This window comes from Biomphalaria glabrata, chromosome 2, assembly GCF_947242115.1.
Source record: "Biomphalaria glabrata chromosome 2, xgBioGlab47.1, whole genome shotgun sequence".
NCBI lineage: Eukaryota > Metazoa > Mollusca > Gastropoda > Planorbidae > Biomphalaria > Biomphalaria glabrata.
The window spans coordinates 24824686-24841172 of NC_074712.1; the positions used below are offsets into that span (position 1 = coordinate 24824686).

The 16487-nt window shown below is 38.5% G+C and overlaps 1 protein-coding gene across 3 annotated transcripts in view; it reads right to left on the bottom strand.

The window, feature by feature from the left end:
- Positions 1-9231: 9231 nt before the first annotated feature.
- Positions 9232-16487, bottom strand: part of LOC106055819 (lysosomal alpha-mannosidase-like) — a 90224-nt gene continuing 82968 nt past the window's right edge. For all 3 annotated transcript variants that reach the window (XM_056019724.1, XM_056019722.1, XM_056019723.1), the window contains 4 exons: positions 12705-12850; positions 12267-12446; positions 11906-12017; positions 9232-9987 (listed from right to left, as the gene is read on the bottom strand). In XM_056019724.1, the coding sequence (XP_055875699.1) occupies positions 9899-9987; positions 11906-12017; positions 12267-12446; positions 12705-12850 (527 nt within the window). In that variant the 3' untranslated portion in view covers positions 9232-9898. The remainder of the gene's footprint in view (positions 9988-11905; positions 12018-12266; positions 12447-12704; positions 12851-16487) is intronic.

Below are 16487 nucleotides of genomic sequence, written 5' to 3' on the forward strand. Positions count from 1 at the left end.
AAAAACTAAAACAAATTAATTCCACTTATCTTATTCATGGTAAACCAGTAACACATACTAAAAACACAAAATACCTAGGTGTTATAATAAATGAAAAACTGTCATGGAATCCCCATATTGATGAAACTTACTTAGTACTTACTTAGTACTTAGGTCCTCCCGCGCCGTTCGGCGCATTGGGCGGCAAGCTGTCTCCATAATGATCTGTCACTGGCAATGTCTGAAGCCTCTTCCCATCTGGTGTCCACTGTTCTGAGGTCCTCCATGAAGGTGTGTCGCCAGGTAATACGAGGACGTCCCTGTTTGCGCTTTCCTCGTTTTGGCTTCCATGTTATCGCAACTCTTGGTGTGCGTAATTCATTTTGACGTAGAACATGTCCCGCAAACCTCATGCGACGCTCAGTCACAACCTCACTAAGTGTTCGACTCCCAGTTCGGCAAAGGATTTCCTTGTTTGAGATCCGGTCTGTGTAACTGACTCCCAAAATCCGTCTCAGCCATCTCTGTTGAGCCACATTTAGTCTTTTCTCAATTTTGACAGATGACTTCCATGTCTCACATGCATATGTAGCAGTTGGAATGACGATTGTGTTGAGAAGGTGTATTTTTGTCTCGAGTCCAATGGCTTGGCTAGTCCAAATAGGCTGCAGCCTTTGGAAAATGCTCCCTGCCTTTCCTATTCGGCACGCTACATCATGGTAAGCATCTCCATCATTTGTTATGATGCTGCCAAGGTACGTGAACTTGTCCAGCTCTTCAAGCTTTGACTCGCCAAGTCTGACGGGGACACCCTTTGCCTTATATCCCACTCGCATAATTTTAGTCTTATCCAAGTTTATGCGGAGGCCAATTTTGGGTGCCTCTCTGTCTAGGCTCTCCGTCATTTCTTGAATGCATTTATTTGTAGCCCCGAGTAGTGCAACATCATCAGCAAAGTCCAAGTCCGTCAATTGGAGTTGTTCATGCCATGGAATACCAAAGGCAGTCTGGTTCATTGCTCTCCTCATTATGTAGTCGATGGCTAGGAGGAAAAGGAAGGGAGATAAGATGCACCCCTGTCTAACACCTGTCTCGATTGTAAAAAACTCTGTTGTTCCCTCTTCTGTTTTAATGCAGCAACTAGACTGACTGTAAAGGTGTCGTAGGATCTGGACGAATTTTTCTGGTATACCGTATTCTCTAACTATTTTCCATAGTGATTCTCGGTGGACACTATCAAACGCTTTTTTGAAGTCCACGAAACTGATCGTTAGCCGTTGTTGGTACTCAAGACTTTGTTCTATGATATTTCGTAAAACGAAAATCTGCTCTGTACATGATCTGCCTCTTCGGAAACCTGCTTGTTCTTCTCTGAGCCTTTCATCTACAGACTGTTGAAGCCGTCTCAACAAAACAGTGCTGAAAACTTTGCCTGGGACAGAGAGGAGAGTAATGCCCCTCCAGTTGTTACAGTCTGCCAAGTTGCCCTTTTTTGGAAGCTTTACAATCACTCCCTTTTGCCAGTCCTCTGGGACTTTTGAAGTTCGCCAACAGAGATTTAAAAGATCAGTCATTCTGTTAACAATGCACTGTCCCCCATATTTTAGCATTTCTGCTGATATCATGTCTAGTCCTGGTGCTTTGTTATTCTTTAGCACTGCAATGGCCATGGTAACCTCCTCAGCAGTTATTGGGTCTGTCTTGACCTTGAGATCATTGTCTGGAGAGGGGTCCTTGAATATGTAAGTTAGGTCTGGCGACAGTTGGTTAAGGGTCTCTTTAAAGTGCTCTACCCATCTTGCATCCTGTTCTTCTTTCGTTAACAAAGTTTTGCCTTGCTTGTCTTTTATTGGTGCCCCATGTCCACTCTTTGCTCCAGTGAGATCTCGGACAATACGATGGAGGGTTTTTGTGTCATTTCTGCTTGCAGCTGCTTGTGCCTCTTGTCCCTTCTGCTCAATCCAGTCCCGTTTATCTTGCCGACAGCTTCTCTTTACTTTCAGATCTGCTTCCCTATAGGCTTCTTCCGCTAGGCTGCGATCCTGTGTTTCATTTTTCTGATCTCGTCTACGTTTGGCCTCTTTCCTCTCATCTATCAATTTCCATGTTCTGTCTTGTATCCACCGTTCCTTGTATGAACCTCGCCTCCTTCCGATAACTTCTTCTGCGCACCCAATAGTGGTATATTTGAAGTTGGCCCACTCTTCTTCAAGGGTCAATATATCTGCAAGAGCCTCAAAGCGGTTCGTTAGTTTCAATTGGAACTGTGCTGCAGTATTGCCGTCTTTAAGCTTCTCTACATTAAATGGGCGGGGTCGTGTGGCTCGTTTTGGTTGGCGTTTCAATCGGAGCTTACATTTGCCACTGACAAGGTAGTGGTCTGAGCCGATATCAGCTCCTCTGCGGGTCCGCACGTCTAACAGAGATGACCTCCATCGTTTGGAGATGCAAATGTAATCTATCTCGTTGAAGGTTTCTCCATTTGGTGATCGCCATGTTTTTTTGTGTATTTGTTTGTGCTTAAAATATGTGTTTCCAATTGAAAGGCTGTTGGATGCGCAGAGAGAAATCAAACGCTCGCCATTATCACTGATGTTTTCTGCAGAGCCATATGGTCCCATTACATATTCAAAGCCAGTTCGGTTGGGATTGATTTTGGCGTTAAAATCTCCCATCAGTAGAATTAGGTCGTGAGTAGGTGTTTCATCAAGAGTGGTTTGTAGTTGATTATAGAACTGATCTTTGATGGTATCTTCTGCATCCTCTGTAGGGGCATAAGCTTGGATGGTAGTGACTTTAATTTGCTGAGAAAGGAGGAGGGTTTGGCGTGGGGCTAGCGACCCCACCCTGTAAAACCACTATTGCTACAGAAACGGCAAACTCGACACATAATGAAAACTATACATGCGGCGAGGGCGGCCAAACCCTGATGACGGTGTTGGATCAAAGCCAACTGGAAGTCCAATACCCGATACATGGCAAGCCTTTCAACGCAAGGAAACCGACTCTTATAGGCACGTGGAATGTAAGAACCCTGAATCAATGCGGTAAACTGGCCCAACTTTTAAGAGAGTTTGACTCATATCGGCTGGACATCCTTGGGATCTGCGAGATGCGGTGGACGTCAAGTGGAAAAATAATCAATGATGGCAAGACAATAATATATTCAGGACATGACAAGGAGCACATTGGTGGTGTAGGAATCATCATGTCTAAAATAGCAGCTTCAGCGCTAATTGCTTGGAAGCCGATCAGTGACCGCATCATTACAGCTCGACTCCAAACAAAGCATTGATGAAACTATAAGAAAAAAATAAAATAAAGCATTAGGGTTTATTTCTATAAATCAAATAAGAACATTAAACTAAAATGTTATTTAACCTTGGTTAGGCCAATAATAGAATATGCATCTTCTATTTGGGACCCCTCAACTCAACTCAAGAAAACATTAAGAAACTGGAACAGACAAAATAGAGCAGTGAGATTCACATTTGACTAGAGTAACATCTTTAGTAAATCACTAAATTTAGAAAGCCTTCAGGATAGAAGACTTAAAAGTAAAGTAGCAATTATACATAAAACACTAAACCATAATCTTCAAATACAAAATTTAATAAAATACTCAGAAAGACACAAAGATAAAGGCACACACCTCGTTCCATATGCTAGGACAAATTTGCACAAAAGCTCCTTCTTCTCTAGCACTATTAGAGCATGGAATGGGTTGCCTGAGCTAGCCAGGAAAACCAGTGACTTGGCGGAGTTTAGGACTAAATGCATGACGCGTAGGACGTAATCATCTTCTTTATTGGAGTAACGTCTGTATCATATAAGAAGAAGAAGAATACGCAAGCCTAGCTGCGACCCGCATATTTTCCCGCATTTCATGCAGGCAAGGACGTTGTCCACTGGCGGTCTATTTTCTTTCCGTCTAAAATGTTTGTCTCGCAGCCTTTAAATCTGAGAGCTCTCCAACAGTCTCTCTCAGAGGCCATCTGCTGGCAGCTACTTGCCAGTGAGGGTGAAATGGCGCCTCAGTTGATCTTTATAGCGTTAATATGTACGGGAGAGGGGGAAATGGGGGGGGGGCACCTCTGTTTTGCCGTCCGCCTTTTTTTTTAACTAGCTGGTTAATTTCTTGTTAGCCTACTAATTAATGATATTAATATGTGTATAAAGACGAAAAGACGTCGTATCTTGATAAGGGAGCTTCTGTTTGCAGATGACGCGGCACTCGTATCTCACAAGGAGGTCTACAGAAGCTAGTAAACGCCTTAGCCTCTGCTTGTCAAGAGTTTAGCCTTACTATAAGTCTCTCCAAGACCGAAATCCTGGCACAAGACGTCGCAGAAATACCTACAATACATATTGGGAACCACACCCTTTCAGTGGTGCAGGAATTTACCTACTTGGGTTCAACAATTGTCAGTAACCTAGATTTAGACATCGAACTGACAAAAAGGATAGGAAAAGCTACCACAACATTGGCAAAACTCTCCAAGCGCGTCTGGGAAAATGGTAAATTGACCACAGCGACCAAAATCCTAGTCTACAGCGCCTGTGTTGTGAGCACTCTCCTTTATGGCAGTGAAAGCTGGTCAACATACATGTACCAAGAGCACAGATTGAACAGTTTCCACTTGCGCTGCCTGAGACGCATAATGGGCATCTCTTGGAGGGACCATGTCTCCAATCAGGAAGTTTTGAGATTGGCCAATATGAACAGCATGTATGCTCTCCTGACACAAAGAAGATTACGCTGGCTCGGACATGTCACCCGCATGCCAGATGGTAGAATCCCGAAAGATATCTTATATGCTGAGCTTGTGGAAGGAGTCAGACCCAAGGGCCGCCCAAGACTAACATATAGAGATGTCTGCAAGCGAGACATGAGAGCCACAGGCATCATCGAAAGTATGTGGGAAAACATAGCCAAAGACCGGAGTGCATGGAGACAGACTGTGCGCGCTGGGACAACCCTCGCTGAAAACAAAAGAATGGAAGTGGCCTTAATCAAGAGGGAAAAAAGAAAGCTGCCCTGTCTGCTAGCCCTGAATCAGAGGCATACACATGTATGAATTGTGGCAAAGTCTGCCGTTCTAGAATTGGCTTGATTAGCCACACCAGATTCTGCCCCATCTCAAGATTAAACCAAAACCAGTGACTCATTTGGGCGCACCCATTGCCTTTCGAGACAAAAGGAGCCATATATAAATGTTTAAAAGAAGTGCAGAATTAATTTTCATAAGTATTGTTTACGCACCTATTTTTAATACTATAGGCCTACATATATAAAAAAAAAGTGCATAGGTCATCTTCCGATATAAATGAATTTATATCTAAGGTTTTTGCGAGCCCAGGGTACGTTGTGATAGGCTTCACATTTTTTTAAAAGTGGTTTATAGCAGATCATCATAGGGTCTAATATGGCTGTTGTTATCCTGTTTCTAATACCTATCTTTGTTTGTGATGCGGTCTTTGTAAAGCATCTCAGTTCCATTACTATATACGAGTCATCTCTCTAATTCTACAGTTAGCTTCCAAGATTTTTAAGCATTATAAAAATATGGGCATGACCAAGTATCGCATCAGTCTGATTTAGTGAAGAGAGTTAGCCCTATGCTTTTTTTTTCTTTCAAGATTGTTTTGAGTGTTGCAAGTGCAGCTGTGGACGTCAATTCTGTCTATCCATCCTAGTAACGCTGCAGCCCCTGGAGGGCTCTGGCCTGCTTCAACACATCCATACATTGAGATCTCTTCTGAATCTTTCGTCTCCAAAGTCTTCATGCTCGAAACCCAAGCTGTTGTAGATCTGCCTCCATACATCATCAATCCATCGCATTCGGGATCTGCCTTTGGGTCAAACAGCGCGCGTGTGTATGGAGGACTTCATGTGAGATCGAGTTGATGGTGATTAAGTGCACTGAACATGTGTTCTAAAAAAATAGCCGCAGTAACGAGAGTTATTGAAATGGAGAGTAAAATGACGTGGACTAGCCTATATGAAGGAGGCGACATCGAGTTATATTGTTTCTTTCTTTCTTTAAAAGAAATTTTTGATCACAAGTTTCGTAGGCTATATCTACATCAGTTCCAAGCAGAGAAAGGAGATGTGGAGCACGGGAAAAATGAAACCAAATTTAATGCCACAATGAGGACAATAGTTATAATGCTTCATGGAAGAAATTTGATGATAGAACTAATTGAAGCTTTATTTCCTATATTTTAACATGCTATTTCGCTATTTTTTACGGCCTTTCGCTCATTATGACTCCCGCGAAAATTAAGTTCGCAGATTAGGTCCGACCCCTACCACATATTGACTTGAATTATAAATTTAATAGCTGACATGGACAAAAAAAAAGAGTTTCATCGCTCAATAGCTGAGGAGTCCGCAGATGTTTTCATTTTTTAAAATAAGTTTAACCATTGCGGAGCTATACATTCTAAACTAAAAACTGGCACAAAAGCGTTCGCAATTGGTCATTTCCCATAATATACATAATATACAAGTCTATGGTATTTGCGCTCTATTTAAAATTTATTTAGGTAGGTGCTGTTTTACACACCAAGTATCATAATTTAGAAAAACCCAGGTTCGTTTCTTGTGTAACGCTATTTGCTAAAACCGTATAGATATAGTTCCATGCGTATAGATCTAAATTACATCTCTATATTAGCATAATTAAATGATATTAAATTTATATATTAAAATCTAATTCAATAGATATAGCCTGTATAAATGCGTTGGTAATATTATAGATCAAGAGCTACATATTATAAATGAGATTAGTAAATTTATGTTAATAAATTAATACCCGGGTACATCTATTGTTCTAGAATTTTAGAATCTATATTTTTTTTAGAATGTCGTACAGCACAGCAGACAAACTTACAAAAGCCATCAAGTCGCAATAGGTTCTGCGTTTACCGTAGGCGTAGTCATATCACTATATGGGCACATGTGATTCGTGAAACATTCAAATAAATAGTAAACACTGCACTCATCATGTTTAATTAAAAACAATTAATTATTGAAATAATTTAGTTTTGGTGACTTAGGTCTAGGGGGTTATTAACGCCACCATAGACCAGCGTGCGATACTGATCGGAAACAGAACACACATGTAGCATACTATTGAGAAAAAGATCCCTTTTGTTAACAAGATAAAATTGTTTAATGTAATTAAAATGAAAAAAAGGGGGGGGGGTTTACAAAAAGTGAGGAGTAAATCATACATCCTAAAGTAACATATAAAGTAAGTAAAGATAAATGAGATGATGAACTCATCATATTGACAGTACAAAGGTCTAAATGCCCTATTGACTTAGCTCTTAGGTTCCTTGGTTCGGTCATGGCGTCAGGAGATTAATAGCCCGGCCGCTAGTATGTGTACTCGAAGTGGGAGTGACACAGCGAGGTGGGGCAAAATCAACGATGATTAGGCAGGCTGCGGGTACTGAGAATTGACCTCAGGTGTAGTACTCAGTGTTCGCTGATGCCAAGGTTCCTTCCTTCAGCAAAGGAGTTAAGGGTGGGTTCAACAGGAACAGGAGTTCTGGAAGTCATTGTATTGAGCTAGGAGAGCTAATGGGGATTTCGATGTTGTAGCAGGAAGGAATAGATAATTCGACTCCCGTAGCAGGCAGGAATTCCGCATAAAACAGGAAGTAGTCTGGATACACATCTTTTCACGGCGCTTAATGTGGCAAATAAATTATTTCTGATAATTCGGTAATGTCGATTGTTTTTGCTCAGCGGACGGACCGTCACAAAAGATACCCCACGGAAACGCTTTCTTTAGAATAGGCTACTAATGCAATGCAAAAAGGCACCATTTTACTTTGTTACAAAGTGCATGTTTACCCTATAACGTAGAGATTTTGCATCACCTGTACGAAAGCTATTATGAATATACTAATTGCAGTACGAAACCTTTTACTGCAAAGACTTTCTTCCAAGCCAATAATTGGCCAATAGTAAAAGATGTAAAACGACATTGTTGGGGGACCTAAGAGACTTTTTTTCTAATCGCAAGTACAATTAGACCTACATTTAAAACTAACAGAGCACAAAAGCAACTTTTCATATTAGTAAACTTTACCCAATCGTTCATTTTCGTAATTATAAAAATATTTCCAAATAACTTCTGGTATATATTCTTATTTATTAAATTATAGTCATAATATGACCCACTTAAATGATCATTTCATATTGTATAACTTGCTATATAATAACGCTTTTAGCGGTATTTTGTAGAAATACTTATTCTTCCTTAGTGATTTTATCATTGTTAATTTACTATTATTTGCATGTTTATGATCCTATAACTTTTAGGCGGGATGATTGTTGTGTAAACGAGTTATTTTTTTGCGTGTGTCAGCGTGTCCATTGTGTGTTTGTTCATAGTAGGCCTACTTAAACAATGACGTGTGAGATGTGTTTGTGCTCGTTAACTGTCATCTTGTTGAATGAAGTCATGATATGGGTATTCTAGTCGAGTTAGTTTATTACAATTACATTGTTAATATTCATATGTATTCAATGAAGTGATATTTTTGAAGATAAAATTTATGGTATTGAATGATTATATAATCGATGATTTTGTAAAGGGCCAATCTCTCATTTGAGGCGTCAAAGAAGAGACTTTTCATTTTGGTTAAATGTCTAAGAGTATATCTTGTGCTACTCTTACTGTAATTAAATGTTTCGCTTTCAGAAACAAAAAAAATAGCCGTTGCACTAGGACTTTGTACAATTTAAAATATGATATCAGATTTTCAATATCTTTTCTTAGTTTTTTGCATCTAAACGAATTAACTTAACTTGAATTTCATTTCCTATGAAATCTGGAGATGCAGAAGAAAATACTTTTGTAAAATCCAGAAAGCACGACAACGCTTTTGCTTAGTGACTTCACTTCTCCTTAGCTTACAGCACTCTAGGCATACCTTAGCTATTGGGAAGAGCGAACAATTTTTTTTTTTAGTCTGCAGACTGTCACAAGTTTGGGACAATATTTCAATCTCTGTTTCTTGTAATCTTGATTATATTTAGTTTATTGGTACTTTTTTTATTTTAAATTGTCCCTCCCACTCTGGATCCACCCTTGGTTTGTAGAAAATTCATCTATTGTTGCTTGAAACCTAATATATTTTATTTCAGTGTGACTCGTTGGGTTTTTCAAGTAAAAGCTTCTAAATATGTTATCTTCAATAAATAACAATTATAATGCCAGGCCTAAAAACAAATATTTTTTAATCCAGGCTTGACCGGATTCATTTTAATAAAGTATATCAACATAATAAAATCAACTTCTGGTTAGAATTACCAATAAACTATTGGAAATACTTTACAAAATGCTGTTTAATAAGCAGTAATACAAAATATATTTGATGAAGATTAGTGTGTTGGCAGAGGTATACATTTTTTTTAAAAATAAAGTCTTCACTGCTTTTTTGTTTTCTAATTTTTTAAAGATAATAAATAATAGTGAACAACAATGTACCCATAATAAAGTCTACAAAATAGTATACTGGTACCCATTACCTCACCATTTAGTGATTTGTAGACAAGATGATTTAGCTGCTCATGGTAATAAAGTTTAAACCATAATAAAAATAGAAGTTGGATGAGATTTTGTATTACGTGTACAATGTAATGTGTGTATTTAATAAATGGAACAATGACATATAGTTCTTAATCTCAACAGATATATAATTCTAACACATCAGCAGATTACAAATACCTGAAGCACATACTAACATTTAAAAAATATTTAACAATGAGACAACAAGGTTTTAAGTCTAAATCTATGCAACTCAATGAAAATAACCAAAAAATCCAAGGCAAATTGATGACCATACCATTAGTCTTAGTCTAGAAATTTTAATACAAAGACAATGTGAACTTTTCAATTTAGATGAAAATATTGGCCTGTAATGTAACTATTTCCATTGGCTTTAAAGTAACTTGCGTCCCTGACAGGTGGCGAACTTTTTTCAGATCTAAAAAAAAAGAAACAAAAGTATCATTTAAAAAATTTGTTTCAATTAAATTATTAATGAATTTGAAAGATATGAATTAAATTTTCAGCAGCTTCAAATGGCTTTTTTAACATTAAAGTTAATCATGAACTAAAAACCAAACAACCTAAAAACAAATGAGAGCTTTGCAAAAGTTTATAGAATGAGATGTTTGGAGAAAATAGACAAGATTTAGGACTGAAATATGAACAAAACAATAAAATTAAATGATAGGTGCCTTGAAACTCAGCTGAATTTAATGTCTCAGATCATTTTGAATTTTAAGGATATTGATTCTTTATACCTCAGTTAATTGGTTAAAAAGAAAATTAAGCCTACAACTCGAATATTAGAGAGGAGAGATATTCCTTCAGATTTAAAGACTATTACACCCAAGTCCAAACTTCCTGCAGGACGAGAATGGATGACATGGGCAGGGTTTTAACGCTGGACCATTGAGACGACAGTCAAGAGTGCATACCACTGGCTGCCCTACATATTTTGCCACATCCAGGGCAAGCATAACCATTGTCCACCGTTGGTCGATTAAGTTTTTCTTTTCGCCATCTGTGTCTGTCCTCGGCAGCAGATTTTCTTTTTGCTCTCAAATGTGTATCCCGCTGCCTTTGCCAGTGACCTCCAGTTGTCTTGCTCTGAGGCCGCATGCAACTAGAAGCTCTCTTCTATGTCAGCTAAGGCAAATTGGCGCCTAAGCTGGTCTTTAAAGCGTTTCAGTGGGGCACCGCTGTTATGTCAACCACCTTTTATCTCACCAAAAAGACTGCTTTTGGCATACGTTTGTTCCCAAAATGGGATACGTGCCCTGCCCAGCATAACTGTTGGACCATAAGAAGTCCCTCTATACTGTCCATACCAGCGTTTGCAAGGACATCCCTGTTTGTAGTGCGATCTTGCCACCGTATGGAGCTCAAGCATCTTTGGTGAAAGCGCTCAAGTAGTCTTTCTTGCTTTCTGTATAATACCCATGTCTCAGAAATCATATAGGAGGGTTGAGAGAACCATCGCCTGGTAGACATTGATTTTTGTAGGCAGGCGGAGTGATTTTATTCTGCCAAACTCTTGCTTAATGGAGTCCAAAAGCACTACTGGCCCAGGCCAGATGGTTTTCAACTTTCCTTGAAAGCGAGGCATCATTTGATACTATACTACCTAGATATGTGAAGTGGTCTACCATGTTAAGAGGCTATCTGTTTACAGTGATCTTTGGGGCTGAGTAGGTTTTATTGGGTGACTTTCTGGAACATGACTTCTATTTTCCAGAGGTTTATAGAACATGTAGAACTATTCATATTCAAGTTATGGTGTGCAAGGTGCAAAAAAAAAAAGGGGGGGGAGTGCGCAGAGAGAGAGAGAGAGAGAGAAGGAGAAGGAGAGAGGGAGAAAGAGATAAGGAGATAAAAAAAGAAAGAAAAAGAACAGGCTGTTTAATTCAAGGTAACAGATACTAGAATTCACAAGCTTAAAAGAATCTTGGTGATGATCTTTAAAATGCAGGAGGTTGAATTGGAAGTGCAAAGAAATATAAAATAAAGAGGAAAGGATCCGGACCCCCCAAATAATCCTTGGAACAAATCAATGGGAGTAGCCAGCGTGGAATGCTAGTAAATATAAGCAAAACATAATTCTATTCTGTTAAAATATAAAAAAGAGATCAGAGGTTTGGGCCAAAAATATAAATAATTAATGTAATAGTCTTTATAACATCTAAGGACAATGATTCTGATGATGCCGGTACAAATGAAAAAAATCCATTTTGCTAACAAATGCAAAGTAGAAAGGAAAATACAACCAAAAAACATTTTTAATTGTCTGTGAAATAATAGAACTAACTATCAAGCTTATGTTATTAATAATACATTTATAAAAATATAAAATTTACATGTAGATGATGCTTCAGTTTTCCACTGTAGTCTGTGTACGTCCTCATATTTCACATTGCCACCAAGGCTAAGTTCATATACATCTGTGATTTGGAAAGGTGCAAATATGTCCTATAGAAAAACAAGCATGGTACTGTAAGTTTTCTAGTCAGGTAAGTACACTAAGCATTGATTTTTCCCACAGACAGATGCGCATTGAAGAAAGCTCAATTATAAAATAAAATAAAACAAAACTAACTAAAATGAAGGATAAATGGGGGTGGGGGTGGTTATCAATGGAGCATTTTAAAGTAATCAAAATTTTTACTAATAATTAGGTCATTAGATTTGAAAATGTCAAAATAATATTGATGACATTACCTTGATATCAAAAGTGACAGGTGCTGACAAAATATCATCTTCATAATTTTCATAAAAATGTTCAAATCTTATCAGATATGGCACTGAGCCAGATGGAGAAGGGACTGGGCCAGTATGACGAAACTGTTCCATTGTCAATAAATGAACATTCCTGGGTAAGGCACTTGCCAGGCCTGACCACTTAAATCAAAAGAATTGTAATCATACAATATTATTATTTGTAAAATTAAATAAATTATATAAAGGTTATTTCTTTGTGTAAAAACTTTTACATATATCTATATTGTGGAATGTTTTTAGGTAATCTAATTTTTTTGCCTTATATCTAAACCTATTTTACAGTTATTGTAAATCTATAAAATGAAGACAATTAAAATATTTATTAAATAATACTTTGTTATTATTTGCTCTAATATTTGAGTTAAGTTGTAATCACACCTTGGTTTTAAATTTCTTGACATATGAGGCAGGATCAATATTAAGATCAGAAAATGAAACTTGTGGTTCCCAAAAAATTTGCTGTGCAAGTGGGCGGTAAATACTGGCAGAGTTCTCAACAGAATCCAACACTAGATAATGAGTTCCTAAAACATTTGTAATGATAGAATCTAAACATTCTTTTCCATAAAAATAATGCAATATACAGATACAATGCAAACTACAAAATTTTGCAAAGTGAGCAAATAATATATTTCTTCATGTACATTTAGACAAAACAGAGACTACTAACTCAAAGAACTTAAAAGCTCAAATAGAAAGTTTATTAACTGCATGAAATAATTGGATTCTCAACAAAGGTATCCCCGAAACAATGACTATAATAGCTGAATAATTTTACATATAGTACTAACAACAAACACATACCCGGTACACATAAACACAATATCAACATTAATTACAATTTCTTTTTTTCTTTCTTTCATTCTCTCTCTGAAGGATAAGCACAACTAAGAAGATTTTTTTTTATTTACCGGTAATAAGGAAAAAAAATTGATGCTAGTACCTGATAACAAAAAAACACTGCAAGTCCCCAATGTTCTCAAATGTACATCAAGTAGAATGTGTAGAATGAGAATAAAGAGAAACAAAAATTTACACTTTAAAAAAGAAATGTAACACTTTTGAGTATATACAAAGTCTCCTGAGTAATACAAGCAATACAATTTGTACAACAAATTTTAAACTAATCAAAACTCTTAAATAAGACATTAATATTGTAACTCTATTGGCGATGCAATAGGGTTAACAGTGTGTGATCAGCTGACATATGTGACACAGGCCAGTAATACAGTTAAGCATGCTATATCGAAGGGCAAGGGACAGTACTGGCATGAACTTTGCACATGAATAGGACCTGGGTTATGGACATCTGATCATAAGCCTGCATGGACCAGAGACAAAGTGTGTGTAAGGCAGTACAGTTCAAGATTGTTAGTCTGCCATGAAGTCGGTCCTGGTGGAATCCTGAAGGGAATGTACGAGTCCAGGAAGAGATAGAGACAGTAGAGTTTATTAGTTTAGTACGGTGATGTACAGTATAGCAGTTTTAGTGATGATGTATTGCCAATTAAGTTGATTTGATTTTGGGCACATCGGCACAATTTAAGCCATGTTGTGCCTGCAGTCAAACCAGTAACACAGACTAAAAACGCAAAATACCTAGGTGTTATAATAAATGAAAAACTGTCATGGAATCCACATATTGATGAAACTACAAAAAAATCAAACAAAGCATTAGGATTTATTAAAAGAAATTTCTATAAATCAAATAAGAACATAAAACTAAAATGTTATTTAACCTTGGTTAGGCCAATAATAGAATATGCATCCTCTGTTTGGGACCCCTCAACTCAAGAAAACATTAAGAAACTAGAACAGACACAAAATAGAGCAGTGCGATTCATAACAAACGAATATTCACATTTGACTAGAATAACACCTTTAGTAAAATCACTAAATTTAGAAAGCCTTCAGGACAGAAGGCTCAAAAGTAAAGTAGCAATAATACATAAAACACTGAACCATAATCTTCAAATACAAAAACAAAATTTAATAAAATACTCTGAAAGACACAAAGATAAAGGCACATTCCTCATCCCATATGCTAGGACAAATTTGTACAAATACTCCTTCTTCCCTAGTGCTATTAGAGCATGGAATGGGTTGCCTGAGCTAGCCAGGAAAACCAGTGACTTGGCAGAATTTAAGTCATTGGTTAATATGCATGACTAAATGCATGACGCGTAGGACGTAATCATCTTCTTTTTTGAAGTAACGTCTGTATTATATAAGTCCCTTAAGGACTACTCTCTCTCTAAACAGCAAGGGCCAGATTCTATACAGTCATATAATTAAAATCAAGGTCTATTCACATTTAAAATAGTAAAGGTAGTAGAAATTTAATTATTTGGTAAAAATCTAATGTAAATAGTTTATGTTCACAAGTTCATAAATCAGATCTTCGTAAATAGCCCCACTTCCCGGATAAAGCCCAGTACCTTCCCAGGGTCGACATGATCAAATAGTGTTTTTAAGTTAGTGGTTTTAAAATATTTCTCCCTGACATCCTGGTATCTGGGGCAATCAACGAGGATATTTTCCACGGTGAGGCGAGAGTCACAGTACTCACAAAGTGGGGGCTCCTCTCTCTTCAGCACAAAAGAGTGCGTGATGTAGGAGTGGCCAATCCTAAGTCCGGACATGGTCGTGCTACCACGCCTTGTCAGACCCTTAGATGTGGGCCGCCACCTGACATCTGCCTGAGTTTACTGTGAGTCTCAGCCTCCCATCGGTTCTGCCACTCGCGATAGGTGGCAGAGGCAATACTTTGTCTCAGGTCCGAGTAGGGAATTTGGGTTCCTGACACCGCATGATTTAGGGCTCTCTTTGCTTCTCTGTCTGCGGCTTCGTTTCCCTCAATGCCAACATGGGAGGGGACCCAGATGAAGGTGACATCCCTACGGTCGGCTGTTATATGGTTGATTTGTGGCACATCGGCACAATTTAGGCCATGTCGTGCCTGCAGTCCCTTAAGGACTACTCTCTCTCTAAACAACAAGGGCCAGATTCTATACAGTCATATAATTAAAATCAAGGTCTATTCACAGTTAAAATAGTAAAGGTAGTAAAAATTTAAATATTTGGTAAAAATCTAATGTAAATAGTGCATGTTCACAAATTCAGAAATCAGATCTTCGTAGATAGCCCCACTTCCCGAATAAAGCCCAGTACCTTCCCAGGGTCGACATTATTAAATAGTGTTTTTAGATTAGTGGCTCTAAAATATTTCGCCCTGACATCCTGGTATCTGGGGCAATCAACGAGGATATGTTCCACGGTGAGGCGAGAGTCACAGTACTCGCAAAGTGGGGGCTCCTCTCTCTTCAGTACAAAAGAGTGCGTGATGTAGGTGTGGCCAATCCTAAGTCTGGACATGGTTGTGCTACCACGCCTTGTCAGACCCTTAGATGTGGGCCGCCACCTGACATCCGCCACAATCTGCCTGAGTTTACTGTGAGTCTCAGCCTCCCATCGGTTCTGCCACTCTCGATAGGTGGCAGAGGCAATACTTTGTCTCAGGTCCGAGTAGGGAATTTGGGTTCCTGACACCGCATGATTTAGGGCTCTCTTTGCTTCTCTGTCTGCGGCTTCGTTTCCCTCAATGCCAACATGGGAGGGGACCCAGATGAAGGTGACATCCCTACGGTCAGCTGTTATTTGGTCCAACAGCTTCAGGCTCTTATGTACCAATGGGATGTCAGTCTTCATCCGCCCCAAAGCTTGCAATGCAGATTTGGAGTCGGAGCAGATTATAAATTTACTCCTTTCTGATGCTTTTACGGCCATAAGTGCAAGCAATATTGCGTGCAATTCGGCCGTAAAGATGGAGCAGCCATCGGGGAGTCTACGGGAGATTGTTTTGTCCCGAAAGGAGCAGGCACACGCGACCTTTCCCTCCATTTTGGATCCGTCTGTGTAGATGGTGCCACAATCTCCGTAGCTCTCCTGCAGTTCCCTAAAGTGGACTTGTAGTATGCTTGGGTCTGTATTTTCTTTTTTGAAATTAAGGAGGGATAAATTTAATTTGGGTTTATTCATTAGCCAAGGAGGATTCTGAGGGGTTTCTATTTTAAAGATTTGGTCAATGGGTGGGGTTAAATTTTGGATGGGTTCTCTCATTCGAAGGCCCAACGGCTGTATGACGTTAGGCCTTCGATTGAA